Source organism: Chinchilla lanigera, unplaced genomic scaffold (genome assembly GCF_000276665.1).
Source record: "Chinchilla lanigera isolate Chin_1 unplaced genomic scaffold, ChiLan1.0 scaffold00097, whole genome shotgun sequence".
Taxonomy (NCBI): domain Eukaryota; kingdom Metazoa; phylum Chordata; class Mammalia; order Rodentia; family Chinchillidae; genus Chinchilla; species Chinchilla lanigera.
Window position 1 is genome coordinate 1,862,776 of NW_004955498.1, and position 24,265 is coordinate 1,887,040.

General features: G+C 47.7%; 1 protein-coding gene across 1 annotated transcript; it reads right to left on the reverse strand.

Moving 5' to 3' along the window:
* Nucleotides 1–226: 226 nt before the first annotated feature.
* Nucleotides 227–23,945, reverse strand: Ids (iduronate 2-sulfatase). Its single transcript, XM_005406397.1, has 9 exons — nucleotides 23,689–23,945; nucleotides 22,798–22,934; nucleotides 21,952–22,129; nucleotides 19,470–19,558; nucleotides 16,751–16,951; nucleotides 15,053–15,223; nucleotides 9,316–9,442; nucleotides 5,738–5,911; nucleotides 227–2,110 (listed from the first exon to the last, which is right to left on the reverse strand). The coding sequence occupies exons 1-9, from the start codon at nucleotides 23,783–23,785 to the stop codon at nucleotides 1,638–1,640; spliced, it is 1,647 nt and encodes a 548-aa protein (XP_005406454.1). The 5' UTR covers nucleotides 23,786–23,945; the 3' UTR covers nucleotides 227–1,637.
* Between the last annotated feature and the right edge of the window lie 320 nt (nucleotides 23,946–24,265).

The following is a 24,265-nucleotide window of genomic DNA, read 5'->3' on the forward strand; positions in this document are numbered from 1 at the left end:
GCAATACAAAGGATGAAAATCAAGAAAGGAAAAGCTGAGAGAAACCTTGTACAAGAGCTGAAGATTTCAAAGGAGAGATGGATTCTTGGACCAAGAAAAATAGAGCCTTTAATGACTTAGATGAAAACTGCTGTTACCAAAGCAATTGCTTCAATTGCTTAGGATCATTGTATTATCATATATACCTTCACCAGCAAGGGGAGAAAATATGTCTTTGAAACTTAACTGATTTTAATATATCGTCATGTTTATTACAATTTAATACACTGCAGTATCTTAATCTAATTTGCAATTTGCTATATTTTATTTCACAAATATTTACCTTGAAACACTGAGGCATTTGTAATGAGAAAATAACTAAAATTGCTCATTTTGATACAACACTAACTTAGATGTTAATTTAGAAAGCTATTGATTCCTCTGATGACTATTGATAATTCATCAGCCTTCTCATGCTAGAATATGACTTGCAATATTCCAGCCCTTTTAAGATGATATGGACTATGCCAGTGATGGAAAATGTTTTAGAGCTTTCAATTATATAGACATCCTGCTATGGCACACATGCGATAGTTCACCAGACTATGCCTTTCTTATTACTTCCAGATTTAGGGAATAAAGGACTATATTCAGGAGATTTGAACATTACCTAATAGTATACTAATAGGACATTTTCACAATACTCAATTTAGAATGTAATAAAATTAATTTTTGCTTTAATAAGTGATTAAAATTAGAATATTTTCTACCTCCTGGATAAATGGATGTCTGCAGTCAACTGTCCCCAAATAACATTAATATGGTTTTGAGTGTCTCACAAACCATTGATAAGTTACACTGAAATGTTTCTCACTGTGATAGAAGGCCAATGAATTCAAGGGCCATATTATTTGCTAACATATTATCTGGGCGAGAAACTACCTGAAAATTTTCAACCAAATTTCCCACACCTCATCCCTTTGTTTGCTAGGAATTATTTATTATTTGAAGTAGAAATAACATTAATAATTTCATGGATATTTTATGTTTGCATTCTGAAATGCTGTGGTCTTAGAAAGAAAAATTTAAGGTATTGGTTTCTGTAATTGTTGGTTTCTCTAATTACTTAACTTTCTATCTGAGAAAGAAATGTGAATTACATGTTGATACATTTTTAATACACTGTACTACCTAATATATATTATTAAATTATAAACAAAATAACTGGAACCTTAGGGTAGACCCTAATTAGATATACGGTTACTTTTTGAGATGCACTAAGTCCAAATGAAGTATTTCTTGAGTATAGTGGTCTGTTTGGTTAGTATGCTCTCAATATGCAAAGGGATGACATAATTGCAGTTTATACTTATTAAATGAGTAATCTATGACTATGTAAAAGAGAAAGAAAAAAAGCAGTGAAAAAAGAAAGGAAATGAAATTTTCAGCCCAGCACCAATCCAGTGGCCAATAATAAATTAGCAAGGACTACATGAAGTTTGGTTGTCCCAAATTCTTGGGGCAAATTGTTGATGCATGCTTTAATTACTGCCCCAGTTGTTTTCAGTATTATGGGTAATGACAAAATAACCACCTCTCATGCTTCCTCTCGCCAGCTCAAAGGGAGCACATTATGTTTTCGTTCTGGCTGGCAAAACTCAAGGCATCAATGATGGAGGGATTTCCCCATGCTGGGAATAATTATATATATTGTGGTCTTGCAGTGGGTCGGAATCCACAAAATACAGTTCCCCTGCATGGATGTCAGAAAAGTTGGCCAGAAATTCACCAGGATCGAAGCCCACCCACACGGTATACCTATAGTCTACGGTGCGGATGGAGTAGCCCATGATCTTTATATCTTTTAAACTTGGCTTGTCAGAATTCCACTGAGGGGAATCTGCAGGCCGGGGGTACTGGCTGTAGGCCACTGACTCACGGGGATTACCACGGAGCTCTGGATCTTCTTCCAAGTCATGGGATCGAAAATGCTTCAGAAGGTTCTCGCCTTCTCTGCACAGCTCCACGTGAAATGAAGGAACAGGGCATGGGGGTGGGACGCGTAGTCCCGCGAGGCTGGCGAGCGTGGGGAAGAGCGACACGAGTTCCACAAGGTCCAAGGTTTGCCTGCCTGAAACAGGAAGTGACAAGGCTGAATCGGTTACAGTGCAGACTTCTGCCACTCCAGGCAGGATGAGTGAGGGCTGGGCTCCATCTATTTTCTTGTTTTGTTGAAAACATTTCTTTTGTTGAAAACATCCCTCATCTGGAACACCACTACCTCAGCACCACACTCTCTACTGACTACTCATCCAGTCCAGTAGCAGGACGTAAAATTAAGGCACCTGCAGCCTGTTGGCACTTTTAACAGTTACTTGAATTCTGGAACCACTAGTGGAATACAGTACTTGATTCAGGCAAGCTTCGTTGATTAACACTAACATTAGGGGGTAAACCTCTGTTGAGGAACAGAAGATTCTGCGTTTCATAGTGTCATTCCACATATTGCAGTGGTACCTCGGTTCACAAGCTTAATTCTCCCCACGATCCTGGTTGCTCTACCAGCAGAATTGAGGGAAGAATTAAGTTTGTGAACTGGGGTACCACTGTATTCCTTTCTGGATCTCTGCATTTGATCCACCTTTTCTTTTTCGTACGGTAAAACACATGAAGCAGGAAATTTACTATTGTAGCCATTTTTAGTGGATTGTTAAGTGGCATTAAGTACATTCATATTGTTATGGCAACATTACCATCCCTCATCTCCAGAGCTCTTCGTGTTATACACGTGAAGTTCTGTTCCCATTAAAAAACAAAACACAACAAAAAACAAAAAAACCTCCCCATTTCTTCACCCCCAACAACTGGCAACCTCATTCCACTTTCTAGCTTTATAAACTTGACCACTCCAGATACCCTGAGTGGGATCATACAGTAAATTTCTCTTTGTGTCTGGCCGACTTCATGTGGCATAATATTCTAAAGATTTACGCATGCTGTAGCATGGGTTGGCATCTCCTTCCTTTCTTTTTTTTTTTTTTTTTTTTTTTGGGTTTTTCTCCAGCACCGGGAACCGAACTCACGACCTTGCGCTTGCCAGGCAGGCACTTTGCCGCTGAGCTAAATCCCCAGCCCCCCTCCTTCCTTTCTTAATGCTGAACAATATTCCCCCGTATGTGTAAACCACATTGTGTGTATCTATCTACCTGTCAGTGCACACTTAGGTTGCTTCCACCTTTTAGCTACTGTGAATAGTGCTGCTATGAATATTCACGTTCAATTTTTGTTTGAGTATCTGGTTTTGGTTCTTTGGTAGGGAAGTGCTCACATGTTAATTCTATGTTTAACTCCTTTTTGTGGTACTGAGCTTGAAACCACTGCCTCGTGCAAGCTAGGTAAGTGTTCTACCACTGAGCTACATCCTTTGAATTTTGAGATAAGGTCTCAACAAATTGCCCAGGCTAGCCTCAAACTTGAAATTCTCCTGCCTCAGTCTGCTTCCTAGCTGGCATGACAGATATGCCATGCCCAGCTCCTTTTAACTTTTTGAGGAACCACCAAGCTGTTATCCACGGCAGCTGTATCATTTTACATTCCTGCTGCTAATGTATAAGCATTCCAATTTTTCCATATCCGTACCAATACTTGTTATCTTCTGTTTTTTAGTTATCATTGCTATTGTTATTAATGTCCGTCCTAATTGCTATGAAGTGAGCCATTCATCTTTAAAGTCTAAATCCTGCACTCAACATTGATTCGTGTTACAACTGATCTAGGCTTTCTGCTATCATTTTGGCCTTTCTGGATAGTTAACCATTTGCTTTATAATGCCTCATTTCATTTTTTAGACACTTGATTTGTACCTAAATAAAAAAGTAAAGAAGGATTTAAAAAGATACAGTGGCAGATGCTACCACCTTGAAACAAGTGATCGAACTTACCATCACTAATACACGCTGCCTTGAAATAGCGCTGGTGTGATGTAATGAGAAGACACATCACATGCAGCACACTGCTCAGAAACGTTTACCCTGGATCTAGCTACTCAGAGAGTGGGGCACAGGACAACTGACCTGGACAGTAGGGAAAAAATGTCAGAGAGACAAAGGGGGAATCAAGTCACACAAAGCCCTGTCAGCCACTGTGAGGACACCTACATGAGGGACGGGAGCACCAGAGGCTTCTGAGCAGGGCTGTAACAAGCCTTGCGTTTTTTCTTCTTTGGTTTTGTGTGCGGTTGTAGCCCTGGAGCTGGAATCCAGTGCCTCACTGCGCATTAGGCAAGAGCTCTACCTCTAAGCCACATCTCTCACACCGGCTTTGGGCTTGAAAGGGATCATTTCAGCTGCTCTGAGGAGGAAACACAAGGATCAGGAGAACAAGCAGAGAGACGCAGCAAGATGCTTCAGTGCTTCAGAAGAGATGCTGGCGGCAGGGGCGATGGTGAGGAGCGTAGGGACAGATTCTGAATGCAGAGTGACGGGCTACTAGGGTACTACGTATCACATATGGAGTACGAAAGAAAGACGAGTTGAGAAGATCCTCATTTTTGTGGCCTCAGCAACAATTACCATTTCCTAAGAAGAGGTGTGCTGAAGTAAAGGCTGAGGTTGAAAGAGCACAAGCTCAGTTCCAGGCATGCTACAGTGCCAGGTGGGACAGGCTGCTGCAGATACAAGTTGAAGTTCAGACAGCTGATTCATGCTAAAGATAAAATTTGGAAAGAAGCTGAATAAAGAGTGTAGTTACATAAATTTATAACTTACTGACCAAAATCCTAACCAAAGCTGTCAGAAGACTTCTCTCAACAAAAAAAGTGTTAAAATCATATGTTGAAAGTGTTCAACCTCTCTATCAGTGATGTGAAAGAAAACAGAACACGCACTGCCCCAAAATTAAGTGTGCAGAAAGTAAAACTGGGCAGTGTAAAACAAATTCAAAGATCCAGAAAGGCCAAAGTGATGTTCTGAAACCAAGATGAATTTAAACTGGAACTGATATAAAGTGCAAGACTTCGATGTTAAAGATGGATCAAATGCCTAAACCTCGGAGGTGGGAGACCCTGGTTTAGTTTATGGAGAAAGCACCAGAAAATGAGCAAGGGCTATCTGAGGTACATGATTTGTCTCTGAAATGCACGCGGAAGACTGGTCAGGATGCAACTCACAAGAACTCACACAGGTCACTGCACACAAGCGGACTGAGTGTGCACTTTTAAAGCTCCGAAGGCCTGGAGCATGGAAGTCCAAGTAAACTCGCCTTAGTGTTGGGGATCACAGAGCAGAGTCACCTGGCAGATTCTACCAATCCAGCGGTTCACTAGGTCAGTGAGCTGCTAAAATGGAAAACATTCCCCTCAAAAAAGCTGAGACTGTGCCGAAGTGCGCAGTTTAAGAAGTCAGCTCATCTGCTGAATGGACAGCCCCTGTCGCACGTGGCAGACTTTAGTGCCTATCTCCAAGCTCTGGAGCTTGCTGTTGTCACCTCTACAGCAGCATTCCCCATCTTGGGAATGCCACTGGCTCTTTTGTTCGTCTCCCCTCCAGGCTCCTCATGGACGCAGCCATACTTGTCAGCTCTGGCTGTGCTGACCTTCCCAAGCCAGAGCACGGAAGGTGCTGAGGAAACATGGACTAACCAATATCAAGAAGGAATTCCAAAACAGCAAGGGTGGGTCTGTGTAATCACCGCCCATGATTCGGTGAGGTGATTTACATGTAAACTAAAGGCACTCACATAGCTGCAGTGTATTTTATACCTGCTTCCATCAGGTGTGAAACAGAATCAAATGGGTCCAGGTAAGGGAAAAGCATTTCCCCCGCTTCCGGGAACGAAGCTGTCCTTCCAGGAACATAGAACATCAGGGGCACACGAGTAGTGACATCAAAATTGCTGTATTTGGCCCATTCTCCATGTTCACCTAGGGCCCACCCTGGGTCATGAAAAACACAGAATGGAAGATCATAATCATATCACAGCTCATTTCAGAAATATTTCTTTTCCTGTTATAGAAACTAGAAGTAAAAATTGACCACTTTGAGAAAATTCCTCTAAATTTATCATGATTTATTAAGTATCAGACATCTATCCTCAAGAAGGAATCCTTTGAGAAGAAAAAAAACATAAAATTCCCAAATTTAAATATCTTCTTTCTAGAGGGCTTTGTGAGACCAGTTCGCCTCAAACAGACATGTCTCTCCTGTCAAGACATACTTACTCATTTTAGTTATTTTATTTTAAATATTTTTTGTGTAGAGACAGAACTAAGGGCCTCGCATATGCTAAGCATTTGCTCCACTATTCAGCTATACCACCAAAGATGCACTGATTGCCTGGGCACCCCCAAAACTGGGGTGTCACCAATGCCCTGTCCTGAGCCTATATCTGGACTCACATCTCCCAAGTTCAGATTTTCACCTGAGGCTCAACTTTTGTTGTACCACCAAAATATGAACAGTGGGACTGTGGCATAATACAAGGTCATCTTGCTCATTTCTTAAAACAAACTAAGATTTTTGACCCAAATCTTTAACTCTGACCAAAAACAAACCTTATCCCTGATTTAAAACATCCCTTATAAAAGACTGAATACTTAAAGTTGGGAATTCTCAATCTTTTAAAGATTGAGGATCCTTTTTGTTACAAAATCAATGCATGTCAGGGATTGTACATGGAGTATTTAGTGGTCGAAAAATAACCAAAGAAACCAAAAGTGGTCATGGATGGCACCGAAGAGGCGCTGACATACGTCTGCGCTGTCTTCATCACAGGTGCCTCTGCTCACATTTCACAGGATGGTGCCGAGTCCAGCAGGAGGCCCTGCTGGCCCAGTGTGCACATGACACCAGGCCACCGTAGGACCCCAGCCCTCCAGGGGTCCTGTCCAGAACAGGCTGGGAACCTCTTCTGGTCCACAGTGCTCTCCTCAGCTGACCGAGTGAAAAGGAGCCTGTCACCAATCGGTAACCACAGCAGACATGGCGCCCATCAGAGCTGCTCCAGGCTTCCAGACAGCCTCCTTCCCTCTTTCTCTCTCTCCCTCGCTCTGGTACACAGTACTGGGGAGGCTGGCAGTAGTGTAGGGGAGATCGGGGACCTCAGTGAGAGGCAGTTTCTACATTCCCTCAGCTCCACGCACAGGGTGAGGCAACCCTGGACCTCCAAGTCTCCCTTCTCTCCGGGAGGACAAGGCAGAGCTGACCCATGAGGGCTACTGACATGGGGGTTAGGGGTCAGCTTCTAGGCCGCCAGCTTGGAGGTCATGGTATCCCATCTGGCAGGGACCTCAGAGGTGGCAGGTGGACAAGTCTGCAGGACAAGGAAGTAAGTGACCCTGGCAGTGGGGCCTCAGGAGTCAAACCCCAGAAGTCTGCCTGGGATGTACCCAGGGGCTCCGAAGTTGCATCAGCCAAGCACTCGGCGACATCCCCAAATACGAGCACTCTGAGCCTACCAGCCGGGCTTGGCACACGGCCAACACGCAGTGCACAGCTGTGGGCATCCTGACCAGAAGAACGTGCTTTTCAGGCTTGTGCGGGGCTTCACTCTGGCCTGCTGCAGTCAGGAGCAAATCCGTAGGAGGGGAGAGCACAGGCCTGGAAGGACTCCAGGTCCATCTCTAAACCTGGGGGAGCAAGTGGCCAAGGACCTCAATGGTAGCTAAGCAGGTTTCTGTCTCCTGGCCCAGAGGCCTGGGATAGGGTCGAGGTGGCATGGGATGGCCCAGGAATTAGAGTGGGGGAGGGGTGCTCAGAGCCACGTGAGACACTTGTTAAAGTCACAACCCTGTGTGACACCTATGGCCCCCTGAGCAGATGCCTTTGCACACCATGTATTACCAGCTCTCTGTTGGTTCTGACGGAGGACATCCCAGGAGAGCACTCTGACACGGGCCACTGTACTCGGCTGTAGCTGCCTCAGCAAAAGGAGGAAGCTGGTCGCTAAGAAGAAAGGCCGGAAGTGGATGCAAATCATCAAGAATCTGTGAAAACGTAAGGCACCTCCTCCTTATCACAGGAGACTGGGCACATTTAAGGTGGTGCTGCTGTAGACTGGCGCCTCCAGATGTAGTGCACTTTGAAGGAACTAGTTTTTACCGGAGAACTTTGCAAAGGAAAAGTTAGACCTCTGAGAAATGATACAGAGAACTGTCTATGACATTGTTAAGTGGGAAAAAAACAGGGACAGGAGTACACATGCCACAAGAAACCCTGTCTTATGATATGCTACTTGTTATACACATGCACTGTCCATCATGTGTCCTTGGGTACAAGTGCCACAACCAATGGCTGGCGGACAAAGCCTCAGTGTGGCAGCATGAGTCACCCCTGGACAGATGCCGTAACAGGGCCCTGCTTTATATGTTCTGGATCCTTTTTCCTGTCCACGAGTACATGTTATGATTTATTATCCTCTTGTTTCATATTTGATGGTGTAAAAGAATCATTTTCCTTTTTCTAGGCATGCAAATGGTATTGTGGATACACTTGAAGAGACAGTATCTTCTGAGACAGTGACCAGAAAGCAGAACCCTCTCAGATTTTTCTCAGGACAGTCAAGTACAGGGAGCAGGGAGGGATAAGGTGAGCAAGACTGCAGCTAGTGCAGAGCTGGAGAACTTGTTATTTTCCACTCTTAGGCATGCTGAAAATTTTGCAAATAAAAGGGACTGTTTTTAAAACTATAGGTCTATGTTTGCAAAAAGTAGCCAACAGACTTAGAAGAGTTGAGAAGCCTGGTCTCTTGGCAGAGAAGACAACAGGGACAGGAGTGGGAGGGGTGCAGCCAGGTCTGAGGGTGTTGCTAGCCTCTGCCAGGATTGTTCTAGGTCCTCCCAAGAAAAACTAAAAGTCTTTCAACCCTCTAGGTTACAAGTAGTAGGGGGCACATAAAAGATTTCCTCCATTAGAGGGTTCCTGCCGAATTCACCAACAAAAACATAGTTCTCCCTGCAATCCCAGCACCCTGGGAGGCTGAGACAGGAGGATTAGAAATTTGAGCTCAGCCTGGGTAACTTAGTGACTTAGCTACATCCTGTCTCAAAAGAAGAAGTGAAAAGGGCTGGGGATGTAGCTCAATGTGAAGGCTCTGGGATCCACCCCCTGCACTACAAAAAAGCAAAACACAGTTTGATACATGATCCTCTGCACACCTTTCTCCACCACCAAGTATCCAAAATAGAGGTCCCAGGACTACCGATTTGATCATAAAAGCACTCCAAGATCCTGGACACTGATGATTCACAAAGACAGCACACCTGTGTATATGGCAGTTTTTAAAAAACACCTTTCACAGAAGATGCTCTGAGTGACTCACCAGGGCATTCAAAACGCTTACCGTGATCAGAAGTAAACACAACGAGCGTGTTGTTGGTCAGCTGAAGATCGTCTAATGTGCTCAAAAGGTGGCCAACCTGTGTATCCAAATAGGACACAGAGGCAAAGTAGCTCTGGCGGATGTTCCGCTGCAAATGAACACAAAATCAAAGATGAGAGTATAATTGTAATTGCATGCAATAATGCCTACCTGAGCATCCCTCCCAATCCCAAAGCATCCACTGATGCCTTAATGACTTCCTCTTAGCACTCCTTTTCCTCCCATCCTCATCCCTTCATCCCCTCTCTTGCAAAGTCACAGGGTAATTTGCAAGTCCAAAATATATTCATTTCTAAGCAAATCAGCTTAGGAGCAGATCCCAGTGGATGACTGCCACTCACTGTTCCTTTCTGTCTCCTTCACAAATTCTGGTACATGCCGGAAGATGAGCAGGTACACAGAAACTGATCCTTCAGCCTTCCCAAGCATAGGCCCCAAGGCTCTAATGAGGGGCGCACCAAAAGTATGATTCCGCTTCATTCATTTCCTAAGGCTGCTATAATGAAGTACCGTCAACTGGGTAGCTGAAGACACCAGAAATGAACCGTGTTCTTGCTGCACAGGGTGGAAGCTGAAATCATTGCACTGGGTGGGCCACCTCTGTCTGAAAGCGCCAGGGCAGGATCTGGCCTCTTGCTCCCTTTTGGTGGTGGTTGCATCATGTGGGTGTTCCTTGGCTTGCAGCTGTGCTACTCTGCCTCCATCTTTACATGCAGCTCTTCATGTCTCTCACTTTTTCTTATAAGGACATCACTCATATTGCATCAGCAGTTTACCCTACCCTTACGACCTCACCTTAAGAATGCAATGCCCCTATTTCCAAATCAGGTCACATTCCTGCTATGAGGGGTTGGGACCAATATATCTTTGGGGGGGCACAATTTGACTAGTAACAGTGGCCCTGGGTGGTCCTTTCTTCTGAATACTTTCTAACTCAGCAAGAGATGGTAACTGCTTATCTTCATGGACCATGGCTGCCATGTGTCGCTCACTTCTAAGAAAGCCTCGGTAGGGGAAAAGCAATAGGCAACAGAGCAACCATTGTCCCTGAACCCAAGAGGGACTCTGGAGACAGCAAGTCAGACACCAAGGTAAAGGAGCCATCAGTAGCTCCTGGACGGACTCACTCCCAGCCCTGTTCACAAATGTTAAGAACAAAGATGAATCCTCCACGTCCACCAAGGGGTGCAAAGTAACGGAGCTGCTGATTTATCAGCTTAGCCTCTGTTTCTGCTGCCTGTGTGGTGCCAGCCTTATCAGCTGGACCTACCAGCTTCCTGTCATCACTGCCAGGGTAAGGACAATCACAAGATCGCCCTGTTCTCGCTTGCAGTGAAAAGAAAAGATATACATCTAACCTTCTGAAAGCATCATGCCGAACACAGCCTACTTAACACTTGCTGGTAGATGAAGTCTGTAGTCTGTAACTAGGAGAATTTCAGTCCTCCTGGGGACCAAAGGTACCTATCAGGTTGGCTGTGTGCTGTATAAGCATACCCTCTCTTCCCCTATGCTGATCCCTGAAGATAAGGTAATAAATAAGCAGGCACTGTCCTCAACCCTACTAAGCCACCTTCAGGCCGGGGATATAGCTCAGCGGCACAGCACCTGCCTAGCAAGAGCAAGGCTGAGAGTTTGATTCCCAGTACAAAAAAAAAAAAAGAAAGAAAAAAGCCACCTTTCCAGTGAGGAAATAATCGAAAAGACAAGAAAATATGTATGTATTACTAACAGGGCCCAGAGTTGACACGGGAGAATGAGCTCTCAAGTGCTCCTGGGGAAACCAGGAAAGGTTTCACAGAGGAGCTCACATTGCAGAAGAGATACTTGCCACTAGATAAATGGGAACACAATGCGCTAAGCAGGGGCTGTAGTGTGTGTGGAACGGTGTGGAGTCAGGACACAGCAAGAAGTGTTTGGGGCTGAAGAATAACAGGGGAGGACAGAGGGGAGTGAGAGACACTGAAAAGGTAGGCCAAAGCCAGGTGACAGGGACTGGTGGGTTCCTCTAGGGAGTAGTGGTCCCAGACTGCAGGCTAAGGAGGTCACTGAGGTCTCTCAAAGCAAGAAAGGGGTACAATCTGAGATGAAAATTAGTAAGTGCTCTATGGCAACGCGCAGAGCACGGATTCCAGGGGCTTTAAACAAAATGCCACCATATCCCTGCTGGGACCCTAGGAAGTGCTAGCACATTTGCTGATTAACTAGAGGCAACACCCACTGCAGTGGACCGGAAGGTATGCTAAGGATCCAGAGGCCAGGGTGGAATTGCCAGGAATCTGGGGACATGAAGCAGGTAAGGGGAGGGGAGGGAGTAGGGCAGAGGAATGAGTGGGAAATTCAAGGGTGACTGTAGGTCACACGTTCAGTGGGTGCCATGATTCACCAGCATGTGGTGGCGAGAGGGACCTAAGAGGAGGAAGATATAGGAGAAAAGGCAGGGCAGGGTGTTGGCTTGGCCACATGGACCCTAGAGCACCAAGGGTGCCATGCTCATCCACCTGGGAATGACTTTCAAAGGCAGTAGACACACACAGTGTGTCTGAACATCAGGAGGGCTGGAGGCCAGGGCTGGAGGGCCGGTTCTGGGAGTTATCCATCAGCGGGGTTCTGGTGGGCCCATCAGTGCAGAAGGGGCAGAAAGCAAACAGCAAGGGGCCTGGGGCTGATTCTAAGGGGCGGCATCTAAGTTGCGGGACACAGAAGAAGGAGCCTGCCATGGAGACTAGAACAGGGGCTGTGGGTGCACGGGCAAAGCAGCCCAGGCAGCAGGTGATCAGGGTATGGACAGAGCTGGTGAACAATGAGAAAGCAGCAGAGAGCCCCAGGAAGCTCCAGGCCCGCAAGGAAGGGTTTCATTTTGCTAACAAGCTTGGTGCCCACACAGGTAGGAGAAGTCTCAGTGGGCTGGGGAGATGGAGGCCGGAGCAGAAGAATGAAGAAAAGTGGACAAGCAGGTCACAGACACAGCCAGAATAGACCACTCTTGACTCTCAGTTATGGTCAAATTTGACTTGACTGAATTGGCTCCACAGACACCTAGGATATTAAAAAGGCATGTTTCTGGGCGGGTCTGGATGGGTCACGGTGGCATGACCTTGGACTTTAGATCTGGTCTCTGACCCCTTCCTCCCTCTTGGGGCCCTCCCCAACTCTCTGCTCCCAGCCACCCTGAGGTAAGCAGCTTTCTTCCATCATGCCCTCCCACCATGGAACCAGCCGACTATAGACCGAAACCTCTGAAACTGTGAGTGGAAACGAACCTCTCCTCCTTTAAACTGTGGGTGCCCAGTACTGTGTCCCAGCAACAGCAAGTTGACTACTATACTCTCGTGTGGAGGGCAGTTGAGGGAGGAAGGAAGGGAGGGAAAGCAGGTAGGGAGAAGAATGTGGCACTTCTGAAGACATGAGAAACTTGAGAAAGTATTCAGGCTCCAGAAAAAGCAGGAGGGAATGAAGGGAGACCTCGGTAGACATGGACAAGTGAGTGGAGCCAAGCAGAGAGCTCACACGGGCAGCTGAGGGCCTCTCTGCCTCACAGTTGTGTGGATTCTCTCCAGCCGCCCTCCCAGCTAGACTGTCCGTGACTGTGATGCTGCAGGCGGGGCAGGTGTAAATGGGCAAGTGTGCTGAGAGGCTGGTAAGAAGAGGAAGCGGCCTGCCACAGGGAAGGAGCAAACCCAAGAGGCCACCTAGACAGAGGAAGGGAGCAGGAGTCTAGTCTACACTCTAGCAATCCCTAGGAGCTGTAGGGGTAACAAGGACATGCAAGGAGAGGGGATCGTGGTCAGGGTGGTGGCCAAGGAGCGGGCCTTGGAGCGGCCGAACTCCTGAATGTGGCCCCCAAAGTTACCAGCTCACTGGCTGCGTAAGAGGGCTGGGCTGAAGAGAACATTGGCTGACTGGCCCAAGAAAGGAGTGAGACAGGGCTTAGACACAGACACTCAAAACCGCCAGAGGACAGGGCGCGGCCCGGCTCCAAAGGGAATGTGGAGCAGGGCGCTGCACAGGAGCACACCAGGGGCCCTCAGCTGTGTGTCCAACAGATAGGGCAAGAGCACGGGACTCGGAGAACTTGAAGGAGAGCTCGCCATGCAGCTGGCACTGTCCCAGATGCTGCCAAGTGTTCCCTTTTGTCTCCACTAAAACCCCCAAAGCCAGAGAAACCCTTTACCCATCCTATTTCCATTTTACAGGTAAAGAAACTGAGGCTTGGACAGGTTCAGTGACTTGAAAGAACTAATGTAGGTAGAAAGCGAATTCAAAGCCAGACTGTTCAGAAATGACAAAATCAAAATGGGGCTTAGGAGTCACATGCCACTGGGGCTGAACCAGCTCCCCTGGCACTAACTTCGTATAGTGAGGCCAGCAGCATGCTTCTCTGTCTTTCTTTTCTTCACCCAACAGCAGAAAGACAGCAGCCTCCTTGGGTTCCCATGGAGACCAAATGAGATGGCTCATATGAATGTTCGGCACCATTCCTGGCACCCAGTCCACTGTACAGGGTCATTTTAAGTGATTGTCACTAATAAGGCTTGTAGGCACAGTCTCAGAGCTACAATTTGAAGCACCTGACAATCAAAACCCAGCTATGCAAAATTAGGAAACAAAGAGACATATTCATTGCTCTCCAAATTCTCACCGCTTACCCTGTGAAACGCAGGCATCAAATAGATTTGAGGAATGCACTCTGCTCATGCCCCAGACTGTCTGTGAAACCTCAGGAGCCAAACAGGTTTGGACAACAAGACTCCTGTAGGAGCCAGTTTGGTTTTGTTTTAACCTCTGTTCTCTAGCAGGTTCTCAAAGGCCTGAGTACATCAGAATCATCCGGGACGCTATTTGGGTAAATGTAGGTTCTTGGGCTCCAGCTTCCAACCCGGTAAGGCCAAGAGGGCTAGTATTGTGCATTTCTAACAAGTTTTCCCAGAGACGCTGACGCAGCTTGCCTGAGAAGCACACTTTGCTGACCCTGCGTGCTTCCCTCCCTAATAACCTGCCTGTCAGCGTTCATGTGGTAAGAAAAGGGCAAGGTTCTGTCTGGAAGATTCCAGAAAGAATCCTAGTGAGCAACTCTAGTGACCACATCATGGCAAAGGGATGCTAGATATCACAGCTGATAGCACTGGCCATCATGGCATCCCAGCTCCCTCTATGCCAAGGCCCAGCTCACTTAGCCACGCTGATGAGTGACAGGTGCTAGTGTCAGGCATTCCCACAAAGGGAACTGGCAAGTGCCAGCGAACTGGGCATTCCAGTCTGCCGGGGAGCTGCCTACACCCTATAAGTGATGAGCTGTCACCTGGGTTAAACAGCATCACCCATGGGTCAGGATGCTCCCCTAGGCTGCTTCTCCACCCTGGGCATATCTGCAGTAAGTCACCAAATCCCTGGATGCTCCCTTCTGTGGAAGCTGAGACACTGGTCAGGAGATTCTCAATCCACCCAGCACTGCCTGTGTCTTTTTTTTTTTCTTTTGTTTGTTTTTCCGGTACTGGGAATGGAACTCATAACCTCACGCTTGCCAGGCAGGCCGCTGAGCTAAATCCCCAGCTCTTCACTGCCTGTGTCTTAATACCAAAAGAATGCCCCATGTAGCACTTCACCCAATGCCTTGCACAAATTAACTTCTTAGTAAGTCATTATGGATGAACAAGTGGCTTTGCTGATGATATCACGCCCTCAGTACCATCAGTACCTGAAAGTCCACAGGAATCGGGCCATAGGGTACACTAATGTTTAATGCCTGGACATCTTCCCGTTGCCTTATATCCATCCAGGGGTTGTAGGCCACAGCTGGGAGGCCGTCAGGGACCTCAGGATCAGGAGCCAGAGTGATGTTCTCCAAGGGATACAATTTCTGAAATTCCTGGGGGAAAAACACACAGAGCCACAATGTTGTTACTTGTCTGGCAAAGGCACAGGCTGTGGTTCTGTGATCGTTTATACTGCCTTTTCTGGGACTCTGTAGTGAAATTTGCATGGTGGCTCCCTAATGCTCCCTCAGTCCTGACCCACCACCTCAAGTCAGGTCACAGGTCACCCTAACAAGGTGCCAAAAGCAATGACATCAACTCTTGCTTCCCACAACCAAGCAGTGACAGCTCTCTTCCCTCAAACTGTTAGATGCCCTCCTGTTCCTATCCCCAGCTCACAACCAACCCACACAGATGTGGGGCCTCCCCAAACCACGTGCAGGTTTAGTAATTCAGCAGAACTCACAGGGCTGAGCTTTCAGTCACACTCAGGGAGATGGTTTATTATAGTGAAAGGATACCAAGTAATCCAGCAAAGGGAAAAGGCCCACTGAGAGAACTCCAGAGGAAGCCAGCAGCAAGGTTCCAGAGTCCTGTCCCAGGAAAGCCACATAGGGCGCACTTCAGTGTTCCAGCAATGAGTAACGATGCTACCGAACAGGGAAGGATTTTAAAGCCTCAACACCTAGGTTTGATTTGGTGCTGGTCACATAGGTACTTTGTGCCTGGAACATATTCAAATTCCAGTTTTGCAGAAGGAAAAACAGGGGTTCAGTACATAGCATAATGTTTGCCTAAACAGTTTAGGCATGGCGAGTCATTCTTATGAGTTCTGACAATGGTGAGACACTGTCAAAATCAAAGTTCCCAGAGATGCCAGGCAAGGGGCAGCCTTGTAAGCAGATCTTTGTGAATGCCTTTGTGAATGCTTTTCTGCAAAGGGACAGAAGAGGTGAGTCTCACAGGCTTCTATCAAGCCGGCTGACAGCTCCTGCTAGGAAGGCAAGGTCCCCTAAGCCAGTCAAAGCAAGATATCTGCAACATCAAAGAGCATACCTTCCGGTGTCTACTCCCGTGACAGGTGAGACGCGTTCTTTTTCAAGTCAAAAGGCTGAGCCTCTCAGGCCCAGGGACAATTGGAAAAAACTGAAATAACTTTATAAAAAGAAAAAGACTAGATGCTCTAAATGATATAAAGCGAACACACAGTGTCCTGTGTTTAGAGAGTCTGATCTGACAGGCTCAAAGGGAAAGGCACTTGTCACATTCCACGGATTGTTTCCCAAGCATTATTCCTTGTTATAGGCTTCTCCTTGTTACAGTTCTGACTCACTTCTCCAGTACGATTTCACCACACAGCCCAACCTTTGTGCAAGGACTTCCAGGAAAGGGCACACCCTTCCAGTGGACAAAAGTGAAAAGTCAAACTTTTCCCATAAGATTCTTACATGTCCTAAGACTACCTCTTGGCCTTGATCTCTGACTCCACCTTCACTAAGAATACTAGTGCCCATCAGGATCTGGCAGCCCTGGTGACTGGGAAAGGTAGGATATGGCCATTTTCATTACATAAATCCCTCACTCAACAAATAAAACAGCTGTAATGGTTATGTGAGATCAGCCCTCAACCAAGTCTTTACCTTGGGATATCTGAAGGGGATGTGCGGTTTATGATACCCAACAGCCAGGAAGAAAGGTCTGGCCGATCTTTTCATCTTTTCCAACAAACGTATGGCTTGCTCGGTGCTCTGTTTGTCTGGCAAGGTGCCCTCGGGCACATCCACCATGTCCACAGGGCAAATCAGATTGGCATGGAGTTCTCCATCTTTGCCCCTACATGTCTTTCAAAACAAAATACGTAACATCAGCTTTTTAGATACAAGCAGCAGAAGTCACAAAGGTTAAACACACATATTTGATGTTCATATTACTAGCCCCTTAGGTGTTAGTCATTGAGACTGAACAGATATATCAGAAGTAGAACTTAATCACAAATATGTTTCTTCTTTTCCAGAAAGGAGCCAAACGTACATACTACTCAGTTTCTTGCTGCTAATCCTCTGTCTCCAAGTCATAACTAACTAAAGACCACCAATTGAACCAATTAATGAAAAAACTCTATCTTTGATGCAACAATAAAAAGATAAGCCAACTAAAAGTGGGCAAAAGACTTAGACATTTCTCTGAAAAGGTATTTAAATGGTCAATACCACATGGAAACATACTTAGCATCATTATTCACCATGGAAATATGAATAACAACCACAGGATTGTCAAAAAGGTTATGATTTTTAAAAATGGAAAGTAACAACTATGGGCAAAGATGTAGAGAAATCAGCGCATTCATATACTGCTGCTGGAAATTTAAAATGCTGCAGGCACTTTGAAAAACAGTCTGGAAATTCCTCAAGCAGTTAAACATAGTTATTATATGGCCTAGAATTCTATCCCTAGGTACATACCCAAGATAATCAAAAACCATTAGGCTACAAAACTACTTATACGTGAGAATCCAGTTATTCCTCACAGCCAAAACATGGAAACAACCCAAATATTCATAAAGCGGTAAATGGAAAAGCAAAAAATAGTGTGATGGATTATGATGCATCCATAGAAAGTCGATACATGCCACTATGCGGCTGACTCTAAAAAATTATGCTAAGTGAAGGAACCTGGACACAGAGTCACATATTATATGATTCTGTTTATATGAAATTGCCAGAATAAGCAAATCCATAGAGACAGAAAGTAGATTAGTTGATATGACAAACTGGAGATTAAGAGGAAATAGGGGGCGCTGGGGATTTAGCTCAGCGGCAAAAGCGCCTGCCTGGCAAGCGCAAGGTCATGAGTTCCCGGTTCCCGGTACCGGAGAAAAACCAAAAAAAAAAAAAAAAAAAAAAAGGAGGAAATAGGGACTAAGTAACAGGTAGAACTTCTTAGAACGATGAAAATGGTTTAAAATTGATTTTGGTAATGTTTGCATAACTCTATGAGTGTATTAAAAACCATGCTTTGAAGGGGAGATTTTTATGGTATGTGAATTACATCTCAAATAATTTTAGTCAGACTAAGGCAAAGTCAGACAAAGTCAGACTAAGTTACAGGGTCCCTGTTAAGTGCATAAGGTGACAATCCATGAATCTCCTGGTCCCTATCCATACCATTCAGAGAATGACCTTCTCTTTCATTTTCATTTCCCAAAACAGCCATATTGGACCTAAGGACCTAAGTCAGTGTTGACCGTGACTTGCATATGACAAAGACCAAGGCTATGTCAGGTGCTCTGAGCACAGTGTCCTTCACAGCCCTGCCTTCCCACCCCAGGCAGGACAGCCCAGTGTGTGGCATGCCCATTCCCTGTCTTCCCATGACACGCAGCACCGCACGGCCATTGGATACAGCATAGCCACCACCTTGAAAAGGAATAACGGGGTGGGGAGAGAGGCTGCAGGAGCTGGCATCTGTTAGTGAGACCACTAAAAAGCAGCAAGATGGCCTCATGGAACTGAGGAACTGAGAGGAAGGCCTTCCGGTCTTATTCTCTCCCTACTCAAGCCACAGACTGAAGGCAGAGCCTTCCTCTTTCACTGTATTCAGAAATGGAAAATCATCAAGAGTTTAGAACCCCTCCTACACCACCTGCCAAATCCTCACACTTCTCTAAATGATGTCTCAGAGGAGGATGCCATTTTTCAGTTCTCCAGCTGGGTTTGTCACTTTCTTAAACTTTAGTTTCATTTACACATTGGGGATTCCACCAGAAAAAGATTTATTTCCTGCTGGGGATTCAGCTCAGTGGCACAGCGCCTGCCTGGCAAGCAAAAGGTCATGAGTTCAATTCCTGGTACTGGAAAAAAAAAAAAAAACACCAAAAAAACAAAAAACCAAAGATTTATTTCCTTTGTAGGTTCTTTTTTTCCCACAATGCTCTAAAAGTTTAAAATCCCTATTAGAGCTCTGAGGAGTTGAACAATACATATTAGGCCTCTCTCATTTGGGGCTGAGATTCCTTAAGCTCTGTCTCTCTTCCACCTCCCACGTCTCTGAACCTCCTACAACCCTCAGCTCAGAGGCTCATCCACAGTGAGCACCGGGGAACCATTATGTGAGTCTGACACACTAGATAAAGCCTAAGGTTCTCCAAGAAAGAGTCCCTGACAGGGGCTACGCTGAAGCCATTATTCCCATGGGGCCTAATGTTAAAGATGCCCACAACTGTCTCTGTCAAGACATCCACATAAGTGAAACTCACAAACCTCACAGCATAAGCAGCTTGAAAGAACGTAAACACAACAGATTATTTGCTGGACAAGAAGGCACTTCCTCCTCAGGTCAGTGGCCCTTTCCCAGTCTTACCTTAGTGTTTTCATACTTCTCCGAGGAGGGATGATAAGGTGGAAAAGACCAGCTATATGGAGAATCATCACTATGATTGGAAGATATACCTTGGGGTGAGGGAGAGAAAAGTTGTTAAATAAAAAAGGAAAAGTCTTTTAATATCCCAGCCCCTAAATTAAAACTTTGCAAATAACTTGGCAAGTGGTACCTCCCCTCTTTGGACCTCAGTTTCCTCACCTATAAAGCCAGGAGTTAGGCAAGATGATATGTCCCCACTAATGCCAACTCCTTGGTCTCCATACGAGGAATGAACACCTGACTTCCTGGTCCCCAGGCCCTGGACATTTGTGCTAGGCTGTGCAGAAGGGACCCACAAGGGCAAGATCAGACAACCTGCCGTGAGAGTGCAGCTCCTGACAGACCACACTGGAGCCTCTCTTCCACTCTACAAGAGAGGGAGCAGAGGCTTCGGCACCATGAGGCAGGAGGGGAAAGGGAGGTTCAGAGGTCTGCGCTATCCCAGTGCCAGCCAGCTACCAGACAAGCAAGCCAGTACTGAAATTCATGCCTTCAGACCCCAAGTTCAAGTGCCTAGTGGTGAAATCCATTTCTAAGCTTACCAGATTACAGTCTACCTGAGAAGACAAAATAACCAAGAAAGGACTGCCAGTTGTCAAAAGGACAGCCGTGCCCTGCCAGGGAGCCCCCAGACAGAGGTGATGTGGGTCAGATGAGAGTTAGGAAGGAGAGGGCTTTTAGGAGTTGGCAAGGCCTGCGAGGGATCGGATGGGAAGTGCTGCCTATACAGGTTGGGTGGGAGAGCAGAGAAAGCATCCAGGCCTGGACCAAGAGAAAGAACATCCTCAGTGCAGTGGCACTTTGGGGTCAGCACTAGAGGCGGTGGGACTGGAGAAATGGGGCCTTGGGTGAAGGGCGTTACGCAGCAAGCGTGATGCGAAGAGCACACAGGAGGCCAACAGACCTGGGGCTGAATCCTGACACTGTCCCTTAGCGCTTCTGCACACGTGATAAGCTACTTGACCTACACAATGAGAACATGGTGACGAAAACCCACCCTGCTCGCGGCTGAGGGACTCAATGAGAGGCCTGCAGAGTAAATGGCATATACCTGACACTCACAGGTAGCTACTATCATCCCTGAGCAGGCCCTGTCCCAACAGGAAAAGATCCTGAGAACCGGCTCACTTGAAAAATATATTTTTCCAAAGGCTGCAGAAAACGTTTCATTCTTGAGTACGGACACCATGCTCAGAGCCTGGTCCCAAATATCTCATCATTGCGTAGAAGGAGGCTAAGCATCACCTCTCAGGTCTTGTTTGATTTCCCTTTCGGAAGCCAGTCTCCGCCCTCTGCTATGTTCCCTCCTCACTCCCAAATGGTCACTTGCTGCCAGCTGCCTTCAGGCAAGGAGTGTCACGAGGGGAGTACCAAGCTGCAGGAAGTGTGACTGATGTTGGGCTTTTGGCTGCATAATATGTTTCCTAATTGATTTACCTTCAAAACTGGGCTTGACTTAACCAGGCTGAAAGCTACCCTAACCTGGCCTGGCCAGCTGGGCTCTGGAAGAAGAGCTTGCCAATACAAATCATGTGCAAATAGAAAGCTACTGAAAACACTCAAGTTGTCACCCCCGATAACAAGCACTGTCTTACTTGTGGAATACCCACACTGGGATGCTGCACAGGGAGGGTCAACGGAGCTGACTCTAGCTTCCCCGATGAGGAATCCAAGGCCACAAAAGAGAATGAACATTTGCCCCAATTCTGCCCCTCAGCTAACTGGCAGTGCTCAGACTAGACCCAGGTTCCAGGACGCCTGGCACAACTGCCCATTAGCAGGTCTCTCTGCTTCCAGAGATGTTCCTGTCAGTGCAAATGGAAACAACTGGGACCAAAGGATAGTATGTTTTAGATTGCTATGGTGTCATAAAATGCCTTTTTATGGGAAAACATTTATAAAAAACTCAGCAATCAATATATATGTACATATGGCGGTCCCCCGGCACCCTCCAGCTCTGAGTACCCACTTCCACTCCTCTTGTTGACATTGAGGCCACCAGACAACAAAGGCACACACCTTTGCTGGCCACATGGCAGGGGCACGGGTACTTAAAGGTCCTCACCCCCTTCCCAATATTACAGACAGGGACCCTGCAGGGGAAACGGTCAGCCTCAGAGCTGGAATCACACTCAACACCGCCACCACCCCAGCCACGGTCCTTGCCATTGCCCAAGGAGCTGAGGGGTCCCCAGGGCAGCACCTCTAGCTTCTGAAAGAAAGCCAAACCCCTCGCCTCTTCTCACTGTCGAGGAAAACCTGAAGGCAAAGTGGACAAGTGGCTCTCCTAGACAGGCAGCAGTGGACAGCAAGGCACGCTGCCAGCCAGAAGAGGCCTGTGCAGAGACAGCCCCGGGCCCAGCAGGGGACTCCCACACTCAGCTAGCACAAGAGAACCCAGACCCGGGCCACGGAGCAGTACCAGGGTGAAAGACTTTTCCCACCGACATGGTCACGTAGCCATTCTCCTTGAAGTACTGGGGGATGGTGGAGAAGTTTCCTGCGTGCACCCTCCAGTAGGAGTTGAAGTCATACAGGCGGGTAGTGTCGGGCCTCCTCCCCGTCAGGAAGGACACGCGGCTTGGGGCGCACACTGCTTGCTGGTAGGGAGCAGAAGCACAGGTCAGCGTCACCACAGCAAAATGTGAAAATGGGGCTGCTGTCTCCATGGTAACCAGACAGCCTCCCCAGGCCCTCAGCAAAACAGTCTGGCAGCTGAGTCATGCAGATCTCAAAGCCAACCAGTGGGATTTGGGCCCTGCTCAGGTGCCAGCGATTGCGGCTGCCTGGCAAGACAAGACAGCAGTGAGCCCCTCAAACCAGCAGATGCTGCGGTCCTGCTGCGCGATGGCGTCCCCGGGCACCCAGAACTGCCGAGGTCTTTGGGCCCAGCCTGAGCGGGAGCGCAGGGAGGAGTCCCCCATGGCCAGCTGGCTGGCCCTTGCCCAGGGCTCAGTGGGAAGCCCCTTGGGTGGCATTTGGCAGTGCCAGGCAGTGTCCCCTTCTGAGAGGAAGCTGACAAGGGGCAGTCCTGAGCATGTGAGGAAGAAAGCATACCCTCCCCTGGAGGAGGAGTGGTAGCTTTCAAGGTACAAGCTTCTTTTTGAGTGAACAATCAGATGTCCTTGACCACTGGTTTCCAGACCATGTTTGCCTCTTTTTAGGGAAGTGCCTGGCATGGTCAGGGCCACCCAACAGCAGCTGCAGAACTCCCAATCTTAAGTGCATAAGGAGGCACATTCCCACAAGGAGTGCCTCCCTGACATACCTGGGCAAAGGCATTCTGGAAGAGAAGGCTGTGGGATGCCAGCTGATCAATGTTTGGGGACTTTACTTGTTTATCCCCGTAACAGCCCAAGGAGGGGCGCAGGTCATCCACGATGATGAGCAGGACATTCAGAGTATCTGCAGGGGAGAGAGGGTTTTGGTGAAGTTACATAGGCAGACACAGAAATTCCTCCTTCTCCTTCTCGGGGGATGAGAGACCCAGGGCTGAGCCCTGCACCTTGACAGCCCAGCCGGAGTGGAAGGCCACCAGGAATGTGCGTCAGTAAGTGGGGCAAGGGTACAGAGGAAGCCTGAGGTCTCGTGGCAGATTTCGGGTTTGGCCAGGGTTTCAAGCCTGGAGGAGGGAGAGAAGGATGGAAGGATAGAGGAAAGGGAAAACGAATTTAGGAAGAAAGGATACGTGAATAGAAAGAAAGATGCTTAGTGAAGGAAGGGTGAGTAGAGGAAAGGAGAAGGGGAGGGATAAATGGATTGAAGGAAAGAGGAGGGAAGGAGGAAGGGAAGGGAGGAAAAGAGATGAATGGACTCTCAGAGGATGGAAGGAGAGAGGGACAGAGGGAGGACTTACTGGAGGGAAAGGACAGACAGAGGGATGGGCGGGAGAAGGGAGGTGATGCCGGGAAGGATGATTGGAAGGAGGATGCAAGGATGATGGAAGTAAGAACAGATCACGGAGGCAGGATAGGGGAAGGCATGAAAATCGGGGTAAAAGATGGAGGAAGAGAGGCAAGGCTGGCTGTGTGTGGGAGACGGAACAGTAGTGGGAGGGAGCAAGGGGGCACGGGGGATGCAGGCCGGGAAGGCGGGAGGAAAGGAGGCGGGTGAACGGCAGGAAAAGGCCCTGCAACCTGCGCGAGGCAGCGGGAGGCACCTGTGGTGGAGTTGACCTGCTCCGCGGATTCCAGGACCGCACAGGAGCCCAGGCCCAGGCCCAGCCAAAGCAGGGGCCAGCCAGGGGGCGGCATCATTTCTTCTTCGCGCCCTGGCTGGCGGTGGCAGTGACAGGCTACGGCGGGAGGGCTAGGCAGCAGCCACAGCAGCCACAGGTGCGGCGTCCGGCGGCAGAGGACCGCGCGACACCACCGCCGCGGGCCCACAGGCCCGGGCGCTGGCCTGAGCGCCAATGCGCCTGCGCGCCTCTTCCCCTGCCCCGCGAGGGGCGGAGCCTGGAGGTGTGCTGGGTGCGGACGCCCAATCCGAGTCGGAATGGGCGGGGCCACGGCCCAGTACAACGCCTAGGCTCCACCCCTGCAGCTGTGGTTTGCTGGCTTGCCCACCCCCGAGCCCTGCCCTTGGTGGAGAGCTGCTGAGGAAGTCCTTGTACGTGTGTTGAAGATTTTGGGACTCAATCACTGCCCTTAAATAGAAGTTTTTACCCCTGTTTGCCTTTGGTTCTCCTCTGCCTTTCACCTGGGATCTCTGCCCGATCCTCGTCTGGTTGTAAATGT

What these genes read in the sequence shown, in the direction of transcription:
- Ids (XM_005406397.1), bottom strand. Translation starts at nt 23,785, where the DNA reads ATGATGCCGCCCCCTGGCTGGCCCCTGCTTTGGCTGGGCCTGGGCCTG. An exon ending in GGGAAAAGTCTTTCACCCTG is followed by an intron (nt 19,559 to 21,951) that starts GTACTGCTCCGT and finishes CCTCACCCCAAG; the next exon opens with GTATATCTTCCAATCATAGT. An exon ending in TGTGTTTACTTCTGATCACG is followed by an intron (nt 5,912 to 9,315) that starts GTAAGCGTTTTG and finishes TTCATGACCCAG; the next exon opens with GGTGGGCCCTAGGTGAACAT.